The sequence below is a fragment of the Uloborus diversus genome, chromosome 4 (genome assembly GCF_026930045.1).
Source record: "Uloborus diversus isolate 005 chromosome 4, Udiv.v.3.1, whole genome shotgun sequence".
In the NCBI taxonomy this organism is placed as follows: Eukaryota; Metazoa; Arthropoda; class Arachnida; order Araneae; family Uloboridae; genus Uloborus; species Uloborus diversus.
In genome coordinates this window covers 192,044,240-192,056,982 of record NC_072734.1, presented here as the reverse complement: position 1 = coordinate 192,056,982, position 12,743 = coordinate 192,044,240, and the positions used below count along the sequence as shown (strand labels likewise).

The window sequence follows — 12,743 nt, the reverse complement described above, 5'->3', positions numbered from 1 at the left end:
TTTTATCATGTGGTGTAGTAAATTTTGTACATTGCTAAAACCTTTGTATGAACTGGAATTGTCTCAAAACTTATTATTTCATTATTACTAAAGGTTTACATTTTCAAATAGTCCTAACTACTCCTTGAAAAATCCTGTTTTATCCCTGAAAAGTCCTTGAATGCTCTATATAAACAATATCCGTTTTATAGTATGAACCATGAGTTATAATTAAAGGTAACAAACCTTATTGAATGCTGCAAAGACTATTCATTATTACCAATGGCACCTACACCTTTTGTGGAATGTTTTTCGCTTTCTCTTATGTTCTAATAACATGATTAGAATGTATTATACTAATAACATAAACTGAAAAAAGAAATAGCAAAAGTTTTAAAATATCAGTGCATATATTTAATTATCAATTTATCAGGGGTCGAAGTGGTCCTATATATCCTATATTTTTGAAAAATGTCCTATATTTCTGTTTATTATTCAATTTTTTTCTTTAAAACAACAATAAGTAAACTATCTGACTTCGAATTTTTTGTGGAAAGTACGTGTGCAAACGAATTTTAAATTAACAAACACAACTGACTAAATCCTGCAACAAGCATCCTCTCTCATTGGCTACAGCATGACGTCACTGTAGTGAGTGTAGTTTTGAGAACAAAGTCTGAGGTCGGTTTTAGAATTTTGTGTTTGGCAACAGCCGTTTGTTTTGTTTTCCAGCGAGTTTTCTTTTTCGTTTTTGCTGGTATGTTTTTGTGTTCAGTGCACTTTCTGATCAGAATGTTCTAATATTCTTTTTGCGATCTTTTCTTTTTGTGGAATTTTATAGCACTTTTTTTTTTTTGCTACAAAGCATTGGTTATTTCCTGTTAGTTCTAACACAAAGACGGTTTTTATTTATTTATTAATATAAACAATGTTTGTGACACTTCTATCCCTGCAAAACTTGTGAATTGCTGTATTAATTATCAATGGATTTCACTTTGTTCAATTTTGTTTGTCTATAAAGTACACTGTGTTTTCAAAAATTATTCTTTCAACTACAGGAAAGTCATTTCAGGTGTAAATTATAATTTTGTTTGAGAGGTTTTTTTTAAAACAAAATCATTGATAAGAATAACTAAATAATATATATGTATTATTTCTTTTTTCATAGCGAAACTATTCATATAATGTGTCCTATATTTGTCCTATATTTCTTGTGGAAAATGTCCTATATGTGACAAGTCGATCACTTCTACCCCTGATTTATTGTTCTTCAATCTATGATTTAAAAAATAATTTTTGTTAAAACATCATGTAAAACTTATTTTCAAAAACTATTAAAAAAATTAAGCTTTTGCACCTGCATATTGCGCATTTAATAACATTCCTTTGAGTTATAAATGGAACTGAAAATAGTTGTCTTGGTAGTGTTGTGAATTTAGGACATAGATATTTTTACATAAGGAAGTTTTTATGTAATAGAGTTATTTGCATTTTTTAAGCAAAATATTTTAAAATAAACATTATGGTGAAAAATATTATCAAATACTCATTATATATACATAATAAATTAAACTTCATTAATATTTCTATTTATGCATTATGAATATTGCTGTAAATACAAATTGATTAGATTACACCTTTTTAGCTTTAGCATTTGGACAGTTTAAGCCACTTTCGGACAGTTTTGGACGGTAAAAACCACCTGTCCTAAACCAGTTTTGGACAGTCCAAAACCCAACCCTGCATGATTTGTTTCTTTACGCTAAATTTGTGCTTATATAACTTTTTCCTGACACAGACCATTACCTGTTCATACTCTGTACATTACTGCACTTCTGTACACTGCATTCTTACTATGAATAGTGTACAAAGTGCTTGTGAACGTGAACCACACAAAATGCTTTTAACGTTTTTTCTATATTTTCTGTGTTACTTTTAATACTATCTGTAAATTTATCATCTGCAATGCTTTAAATTTATTTGCCATTATTCAATTTAATTATTGTCTAAAATTTAAGAAAAGAAAATAATTTTTAATTCGTCTTGCTACTGGGGGACAAAGAAAAAATATCGTTGTAGGCAGTTATCCGTTGTAGACAGCTTGAATAAAAAAATTTCAAATTCAAAAAATATAGTTTTACAGCCTTAGATAGAATTTAAAATGAAAGTTTTGCAAAGTAAAAGGTATAAAACTGTGTATCAAAGATATTATGAACATCATTTTATTTTGTAAGAAATTTAATTTTTTTTTTTTGGAAAAAACATGTTGATTAATCTTTTATGCAAATAACATCAAGCAACGAATTTCGCTTAAAACATAGTCTTTCCAAATTGCATAGAATACATCCTTTACAAATGAAATGGTTTGACACTGGCATAAAAAGAAAACTCCCTCCTTCTTACAGTGGCGTAGCTAGACCCAACTTTCGGGGGGGGGGGGGTTACTTCTTTTATATATATATATATTTATATGTATAATCGCTTGGAATTTTTTCCTTTTCTTTCTTTCTCTTCTCTCTTCTTTTTCTCTTTTTTTTTGAGACTAACTTTTCGGGGGGGGTTTTGTCCCCAACCCCCCCCCCCCTAGCTACGCCCCTGCCTTCTTAGTTAGGCGTCATTTCCAAAAAAAATAAACAGCTGTACACATTTCGTTCTTTCCCGCTCCTTTGCCCTTTCAGCTACAAAATTGTAAACTAGCACAAGAAATAATCTGTTCTCAGAGCCCGATCATTCTGATATTGGACATGGGGCTCATTTGTATTTCAGGGCCCGACTAACATTTTTGAAGACACTGGCCATGAAATCCATTTTGTCCCCCCCCCCCTCCTATATTTCCGCTTATTCCTGAAGCTATAAAATATTTCAATGCTTGCGTATTAACTCAATTATGTTAAAATTTAGTGGTAACCCCATATAACAACGTTTAAAAAGTAAAAGAGATATAGTGTACCATAATTATATAGGATGGGGTTAAACTTTGCCAGTTTGCCATAAATATCAAAGGTATTTATGATATAACTTTTAATAGTAAATACAGACTAAACTTGGAGTGGTTTTGAGATTCCCAAAGAGATCATTTTCAAGGGGAATTTTTATCAACAAATAGATTTTTTCCTTCTCTTTGCTGTTGCAAAAACATCAATGACATCATTGTACTCTAGATTCTGAGTGAAATCATTATTAATTTTTAATTAGCATGATAAATTAAGGAGATTTGGGCCCCCTGAAATCTAAGAGGAGAGGCCTGTGCCCCACATGCCCCTATGGTAATCAGGCTCTGCGTTCTTTTCTTATCTCACATTCCAGACATTATGGAGTCGTTTTTTGAGACAGGTGAAAAAAAATCAGGTTCTTCAACGAGCTTACTAGAGAGAAAAAATATATCGTTGTAGACAGGTTTTGTGTGAAAATGATTATTGTTGTACGCAGGTTTAAAATGCATTGGGTAAATAGGAAATTCGCACGGACCAAACGTATATAACATTGTATGCAGGTTTATCATTATGGACAATATCGTTTCAGGGTTTGAAAATATCATGATATTTTTGCAAAGAAAAAAGTACTAAAAGTAAGGAAGTTCTAATTTCAAGGAGGGGGGGGGGCTTTAGCCCCCACTTGCCCTCCCCCTCCCATATAGGCACCCTTGCGCGGGGGTTACATTCCACGGAAATTCCGGGTAAATAAAAACTGCGTAAAGTAAGACCTGATAGTAGTGTTAAAATATAGTGGTTAGGTTCCGAAGATAATCAAAAAAAAAACTTCATTCTAGTGATGACTAATTGTACAATAAGCTTAATGTATACTTACAGTTAACCCTCGTTTATCGCGGTTAATTCGTTCCAGACTTCGCCGCGATAACTGAATTTCCACAAAGTAGGATTCTGTATTTATAAACCGAATATTTTCCTAATTAGAGTGCATGACACTTACATTACGACAACTTAAATAGGTTCCTAACATAGATTCCCCTAGACATGAAACAGCATCCTTTGCCACCATTACATTTATTTGTATTACTTAATATATTGCACAAAATTAGATGAAATATATATCACATTGTTAATCATTGAGAAATCAACTACACTGTTACATGAAGTTCTTACAATCTATTCATTAATCTAAGAAAATAGCGCATCTTGTTTGATGATGAATTAATTGTCAGTTAGTGACCGTATGAGCCCCCGTTCTTCCTCTCTACATTTATCCTCATTAAAGGTATTAAGTATACACCGTATACAACTTACAAAGCTAGTATATTGTTGAACACTATTTATAGATGCATTTACATCCCCTAGTAATAATATAGTGATTTATACTTTCCATTTAGTGTTTAACGGTTAAAATGAAACAGCGATTCCCTTCACTTTCTTCGGTGATTTTATACCTCCACTCCCTCAACTAGTACAATTACACCCCTCAGAAGAGCTCAGCTTACTTAAAAAGACATGCATTGTTATTCTTTTGTAGGAAAAAGTTTACACGAGCGCATGCAAAAGGCTAGTTACTGAATTAAAAAGAAAAAAACTGTGAAGTAGTGAAGCCGCGAAAGTTGAAGCGTGAAGTAGCGAGGGATGACTGTATATCTATTTCTATGCACAACACGCATAAAGAAAACATAAATAAATTTCGAGTTCTGTTTATAAAAAAGAGCTGGCTGTGATAGTTTTGTGGCAGTCATTAAGAAATTTTCTCTGTAATTTTTTGCATAGCCATCCATGATCACTTAGGTCACTTCCGTGATAGAATCTTTCTTCACTAACAAATCAGAAAAATCACTTCTGCTGTCTTGGAATTTTCAGTGTGAACGTTTTTGGTTGTGTGTCATTGATGACAGTATCTTAGTTGGTTTTGTCCACCTTTGTCACTCCTAAAAGCTCTTCTTCCAGTTAGTTCTGAACTGTGCGAGTTTAATGACTTTGGTTCTAGAGCTGTTTTTCAAGAAGTAATCCCGTATAGTGTCTCCAGTGGCCTAAGCTCGATGATTAGCACGCCAAAGTGCAGTCTATTACGTGCAATCTGCATTCCTTACGAGATTGGATTTTTGAAAGAGGGGGAAATTTTATCTGTTTGCATTGCTGCATCCATGTAAAACCGAAACTCATCTGCGTAAAATAAAATAAAGGCGTCAAACCGTGCATAATCGAAACCGCGTAAAATAAACCCGCGCAAAACGAGGGTCTACTGTACTTGTGGTTGATTTTAGTAAGCTAGGCTTTTAAAGACATTTTAAATTTTTCTTTTTGATTCCACTTTTACCATTAGCCGAACTGAGTAACTGGTTATTCCTTCCCTTTCTGTGTTTTCCCATGTTATCTACAAAAAACTTTAAATGTATTCAAATTTTGTATCTGTTTTGACCTGGGAAATTCATCTGAATATGAAGTTGGCAATCAGGTCGAGTTTTTGAAAATCTTTAATATAATATTAAATCTTGAGCATATTTTGTTTTCTTTCTGTAAGTCGTGAAAACCAGAACGTGAAGTCTAGTTTTCAATGTATGATGTATTTCACACACAAACACAGATTTTTCCAAATAACCTTTTTTAATTATTTCTGTTGAATCAGTTAACGAAAGACATTCTTTCCAAAAATAATGTTTCCAAATACAGTATTACATTTTATATACAAAACATTTTACAAAATTGTACAGAAGAGGCATGACACATTATATCCCATCCATTTCACATCTACTGTACATAGGAAATATAAACACTATAATCTTGCTACAATGATGGCTATGCGTTTATCTTCTGAGGAAAATCCCGAATTGTTCTTGCTGTTTAAGCACGTACACAAAAAATACACGATTAAGTCAATACGAAATGAGACTTCAAGTTCATCAAGCTTCTTGAAACTAACCCCACCCAAGTGTCACTCGCCAATTGGAATAAAAGTTTGCCCCTCAATAGAATTCAATTTTCAACTTTCGGTTATAGGCATATGAGAGGATGCAATATATTCTTTTAGTTTTAATTACAAATATTCAAATAATGTTTTAAAATGCAAAGAAAAAAAAATCAATAAGAAAACAAATTAAAGTTTATGTGTTTAAGATTATTTCTTTTACTTTTTTTTCTTTTTCTTTTTGAAAAATTCTTTTCCATTCACTCAGAGGGATTGATTGCATAAGATGTTATTCCACTGGAAATAGTATTTTCAAAAAAATACTTAATCTTGTCAACTTTTTTTTTCTTATTGTAAAATGCATTTTTTTATTTTCGAATTTTTTATCATTACTTAAAATTTTGTAATTGAAATTCAAAATGAAAGAATATATTACACCCTCTAATCTAACTATAACCCAATATTTAGGGAAGTACTTTGTTTTGTTAAAAAGGTTTATTGCTGATTTATAAAAAAAAAAAGGAGAAAACAAAAAAAGTACATTTTTAATTTAAGTGTTTTTTCAATTCACCAAGTTTTATTCCAATCGGTGGGGAACATTTGGAAAGGATTACTTATTGGCTGAAAGAAAAGCAAAACTTGTGTGCATACTCAGGTGAAATTAGAATGTCAATGTTTGAAACAGTCATTTAAGGGATTATTCTTTTTTAGTAAATTTATTTGGTTTATAGAAGTTTAAAATGGATTACCATGTCCATTTTAAACGACCTGGAATGCGGTGCAATGGAAAAGTGTAAAGTTATCTGTTCACCAGCATTTGATTTGAACTACTATAAATAAATGTATACTATAGTTCAGGTCATTTAAATTGCATTTTATAGTATGATCTAAAACCATTTAAATATTCCTGAAACACACATGAATAAGCTCAGTCAGTCTCGCCGAGTTCTGCAGTTTCGTGCTTATTTGCACTCATCAGCCCGGCATGGGAAGTGACTGAGCTGGAGGTGGAAAACCAAGGAAGCCAAGAGTGCCAAACAAACTGGTAGCTAATATAAAATTAGCTCTGACCAGATGAGTGATCGAAGCAATGGTTTGGTTCAACTCGAAGAGTGTAAGGCATAGCCCTAGCTATAGGGTGGTAACTTGCTGAAAATAATATACCTTGCCTTACAATCTTCGAGTTGAACCGAACCATTGCTTTGGTCACTTGTCTGGTCAAAGCTAATTCTACATTCAGGGCCGGATTTAGGGGAGGGCAGGGAATCTACTGCCCTGGGGCCTCCACAACAAAGGGGCCCCCACAATAAAATTTTTCCAAAATATCCTAACTTTCACGGGTCGAAAATATCGGATATATACATATATATCAAAATATTCGGATATATATCAAAGTATTGGATATTTTCGAAAATATGATGATCTTTTCGAACCCTAATTAGGGGCTTCTACTTCTTTGTTGCCCCGGGGCCTCCACACTTCCAAATTCGGCCCTGTCTACATTAGCTACCAATTTGTTTGGCACTCTTGACTTCCTTAAGAGGTTTTCCACCTCCAGCTCAGTCACTCCTATGCGGGGTGATGAGTGCTAATAAGCACGAAACTGCAGTCCTCGGCTGGAATTGACTGAGCTGGTGGTGTATTTCTGCCTTAGCCTTGGCTATAGGGCGGTAACTTACTGAAAATACATTTAGGTATGCTTCTAAAGTTTAACTATAAGAAGCACATTTTTCCCAATGGGAATGATACTTTGACTAGACATTTTTATCTATAATTCATTTGCTTCAATATTAAAGCCAAAATGATTATTCAGAATGAATACAGGTTGGCCCAATAGAAACTTCGCTTTATATATGTAGCCCTATCCAGACTACCTGCTAATAAACCGATTGTTGCAAAATTGCACACATAATTGTTTGAAATATTTGTTTCAGTTAAAAAACATATATTGTTAAACTTAAATACAAATTTTTATGGCATTGTTTTGCAAACAGTAATCTCTGGTCATTTTTTAAAATAATTTTAAAAATATGCAAATTTTTTTGGCATTGTGAAATTTTTTAGCAATTTTTGAAAATAATAGTAATAAAAACAAGTTATTGCCGCAAAATTTATTTAAAGGGACAAATGTAGAAGAAAGAAATGATGATCAGCACTTCTTAGTCTTTGTGTCAAGTTTAAAAATTAGGGGTGAGAGGGTAAAGGCTCTATGTCTGTACATCCTTGTTAGGAGTACCAACATTAGAGCTACTGATTAAGTTATTTGAATATTTGACTTAGAATCTTTAATATTATTCATTATAATTGTATTCAAGAATACAATTTTTAAGAAAGTACTAGTTGTGTCACCCGGCTTTGCATGGTCTACCTCGAAAATAAAAGTTATGCCAAGTGACGCGTGTTCAACAATCAGGCTTGAATTTAAAAAAAAATCAGTAAAATTTTGCGGCAGAGTGTGGAAAAATATCCGAAAAGGAAACATTTTAAATCCCCCGATTACAGGAAAAGCCTTTAAAACAAAGCATGAATTTTACTTGTTCATATTTTTAAAAAAAAGGCAACAGATCTTTCTCCTAAAAGATTTTCTTCACGCTACAAATTTTAATAAAAGCATTGTTGCGGAAAGTTGAGATGAAGCACTGATTAATAATTTGAATAGAGGAAAGCCTTCGAAAAATAGGGATTTGTTGTCGAAATCTAAGTGTCATAATGAATAGTTTTTAATTGATATCTCCGCTAACTATTATCGGAGGATTATGTGAAATAGCCAAGCATAAAGATGGGAAAATGACGAATCTATTGATATCTGATTTGATGGTCAGTTGACTGGCTCTTGGGAGAAGTAACTTAGACATAGATACATACGTAGATACATATGCTCGGTTTTTAAAAATATAAGATTGCAGAAAAAGTGAAGGCACATTTTATAGAACATGTATTTAAACACTAACAGCGAAAGCAATATGCTGTAGAATAGGATCATGTCTATAGCAGAACTGAGGCAGAGGCAAATATGTGGATCGTGTATGACTGAGCTGTAAATACTATAAAAGTTCAAATATATTTTTCTTTATCTCAAACCAGCACCTCCACCCCCCTCAACATTTCCCCTCAGTTTTGACAGTCCTGTTTGATGTTCCTTTTATATTACTAAAATACATTACTTCATAATTTTTTCAATGAATTTGCTTAAGAAATTTTTATTAAAAATCCACAAAGACAAAATTTTGATTTTCATCAAGCATCAGTTATGTCAATATGTTCTTTGTAAATAAATATGCAGTAGTTTCAACGTGTTTTGGTATTATGAGTACTATTTGGATTCTTTCAAGGTTTATGATTTCTGCCTTCACTCTGTTTTCTTTTGAAGTCCAGTTTGATTTTGCCAGCATTCTCCACGTTCTTTCTCCACTTCGCAGTTTTTTGGTCTGCAGTGTTTTGATCCACTGTTTGCTTCAAGGAATCCTGTGGGGAAAATAGTTCCATTTGTTATTGTCAATTGTTGATTGGGTCAATTTAAAGAACTGTTATAATGGGGTTGTTTCCTTCAGTCAAAAGTTAACTTTTAGTCACTGAAATTGATAGAATAAGCGAAAAAGAAAATACCATGGAGCGAGAAAAAACTTTCAAATTCTCAACAATTCATTTTTAATTAATTCTTTAAAATATCCGATTTTGAAAATAAGGCGTGGTCTTAATGAGGTAACAAATGAGGTAATTTGGCGCAACGGTCAACCGAGTTTCTACGTTATGATAATCAAGAAACCTATCGTTGCCAACACAAGTGAGTAAAGAAGCGAATTAAATATTTTGCTCTGTGAATGGCAACAGTGAATGGCATTTCTTCATTTGTGATGTCATCGGCAGAAGCGTTAAACATGAAAGAGCACCAATTAAAGTAGATTTTTAATAAAAATAAAGGGCCTGCAAATACCTACTTATGCGCGAATATATTAAACAGCTCAATCGACAAACAAACCCATAACTATCTTGAAATTTTATTTACAAATACAATTTTCTATTTCATTATTGTTCGAAACAAAAACTGGTAAAAAGAGATGCCGTCTTGGTACTGTAACGTTTCTTTTATAAGGAGAAAGTACAATTGAGAGCCTAAATGGCTACTGAAATTATCTCATGAGTCCTCAAACGAATAAAAAGTTGAGGGGTCGAATTTGGATAATGGATCCAAAGTGCTAATAGAAATACAGTAAAACCTGTAAAGTTGACCACCTGTCTATGTTGACCGCTTTTGTCGGGAACGGAATTGGACCTATCTTATATAATGAAGGAAAACCTCTGTAACTTGACCACCTCTCTATCTTGACCACCTGTCTATCTTGACCACTAATGTACACCAAATTTGGTTCGGAGTATTGTAAAAAACCCTTTGTAAGTTGACCACCAATTTTTTTTTTTTTTTTTTTAACTTAATCAAGCAAATTATTTTCTTTTATTATTATTATTTTTTATAGCTTTCCAAGAATAATTTTGATGCTTTAGACCAGCATTTTACCAACTAAATAAAACAACAGCATCAAGTTTATGCTGCTCCTAATTCTCCGAAACTTGTTTTTCTTCTGTTGTTCTATTTGAGATTGCTTTTTGTATTCTCTGTTCAATGAAAATAAAAAACGGGTGTCGGTAGAAAAAGTACAAAGTCTTTTCTTCCAGTAGCAATATTTTGAGGCAACACTGGAATTGTGCTAAAGAGAAAAGTTACTTTTTTCTGGTGCAAGGGATTAAGAGATAGGATATTTTCATTTTCAACTGCCTTTATGAACTAGGAGAGTCCAGCTTGTTGCTCTTTGTGTAAAAGTTTTACATAAAATGGTTTCAAAAAGAAAGTTAGTTGAACTTGAGATTGATAAAAAGTATGAAATATTAAAATTATATGAAAAGGAAGAAAGTTGGCAAAAATTAGCTGACACATACGGGATTTCTAAAACTACAATGTCTAATTTAGTAAAAAACGAGGAAAAAAAGCAAAAATATTTGAATAACTTTTTAAATTATTGTTTCAAAGTAATGTTAAACAATAAAGGTGACTTAAACAGAAAGAGTAAGTGGCAATGATTCCAGAAATGAATACATGGTCCATGGTGCAAGGAAATGACAAAAAAAAAAAAAAAAAAAACCACTACCCCCTTTATAAGTTGACCACCTGTCTAAGTTGACCACCAAAGTACTGCACCGCAAGTGGTCAACTTACACAGGTTTCACTGTACTTCCTTTTTTTTTCAATTTTCGATTTTTTATTCTTCGTACTCGAAACATTTTTAACTACCATTCAAACTCTTTGAATCAATCACATACATAATTCGGAAAAAAAAATGTGTTTCAGTTTTTAATTTTTTTAAAATTCAATTTTTATTCGTCCCCCCCCCCCTTTACACGTAATGAATTAGTCATTCGCCCCTCCCAACAGGATCGTCTGGATCCGCCACTGACTCAACAGGATACCTGAAAACCATAGCCATGCAACACAACATATTTTTCAGAATCAATATTGTTTTAAGATTAGTGCTTAAAAAACTTGATTTTCATCGTTCGCATTTACTTTACTTACGTCAGTAGACATTTTATTCTGCACGCTGTTCGACTTCGGAGAAAATGCTCGTCGTGCTGCCATCTCTCGGAATTTTCCCCACTTACAGTTCTGTCCCCTGAAAACAAGGAAAACCCATTAAAAGTTGCGAACAATAAGGGGATTATATGGGTACAGGAGAAAACCCAATCAATAAAAAAAAGCTAATTTGAAAAAAACACATTTGAATGTTTTCATTTCATGTAGGCTTGAGAGCATTTGAGAATTTTGCCATGTTATTGACACCTGGGGGTTCATCAGGGGTGCCCACAGGGGGGGGGGGGATTATGGAGCACGTTGAGCCATCAAAATTTGGGGGGAGGGTTTAATTTTTTTATTTGTCTATTCAAATTTATTTTTATTTTTGATTTCAGTTATTTATTTTATTTTATTCTGTTTATATTTCATTTCATTTATTTATTCGGTTTGTATGCGTGTGTGTATGTTTGTTATTGGCGTAGCATAGAACTTTTCTAATAAAATAATGATAATAATGATTAAAAATAATTAAATAAGCAAATAAATAAAAAAATTGTTAAAATAATAAATTAATTAACATAGTTTTAAAAAATAAAAATATATAAAAGAGAGCTAGATAATAAAAAAGGGGGGGGGGGGAATAGAGGGTTGAGAAAACTTTGGGGGGGGATTTGCGCCATTGAACTTGGGGGGCATGGGCACGCCTGGGGTTCATCTTCCATGTTAATCTACTGAACAAAAGTATTGCAAGTTTGAAAAGCCTAACTTTTTTTTTCAAGCTTAAGCCCCCCCCCCCCCCAAAAAATAATAATATTGATAAATAAATTTTTAAAATCCTATTCAACTGACACCTTTTTGGTTATTTTTTATAATCATCGATTTGATACTGTTCGCGCAACACACGGGATTGACGCTGCCAAATACAGTCGAACCGAGATTCAACGAATTCATCAGGACCGAAACTTTTATACGTTAAATCTGAGTTATTCGTAATATCGGGGTATGAAAATGTTTTTTTAAAAAAACAGCACTTACCTTACCTAAAACCCCTAATAAGCAACTGCGCAAAAATATCCGTAATTAGAAAGTGTATATTTTTTTATTCAGCATTCCACGACTTATTACACGCTAGTTAATTTGAAAATGGGGTTGTTTCTTTCAGTCAAAAGTACTACTTTTAGTCACTGAAATTGATAGAATAGGCAAGAAAAATAACATGGACCCAGAAAATACTTTCATTTTCCCAACAGTTATTATTTAATTATTTTTTTAAATGTCCGATTTTTCAAACAAGGCGTGGTTTTGATGACGTCACAAATGATGCATTTTGGCACATTTTTCTGCCGTGTTTCCA

The 12,743-nt window shown here is 32.7% G+C and overlaps 1 protein-coding gene across 3 annotated transcripts in view; it reads right to left on the bottom strand.

Annotated features, from left to right (window-relative positions):
* Positions 1 to 8,715: 8,715 nt before the first annotated feature.
* The window catches only part of LOC129220468 (pro-neuregulin-2, membrane-bound isoform-like), a 125,294-nt gene continuing 121,266 nt past the window's right edge, over positions 8,716 to 12,743 (bottom strand). Inside the window, exons 7-8 of one of the 3 annotated variants that reach the window (XM_054854888.1) lie at positions 11,389 to 11,489; positions 8,716 to 9,288 (exon numbers count right to left, since the gene is read on the bottom strand). In XM_054854888.1, coding sequence (XP_054710863.1) covers positions 9,173 to 9,288; positions 11,389 to 11,489 — 217 coding nt within the window. In that variant the 3' untranslated portion in view covers positions 8,716 to 9,172. Of the gene's footprint in view, positions 9,289 to 11,388; positions 11,490 to 12,743 lie in introns of those variants that run through there. The other 2 variants (XM_054854887.1, XR_008580471.1) reach the window with 2 other exon arrangements.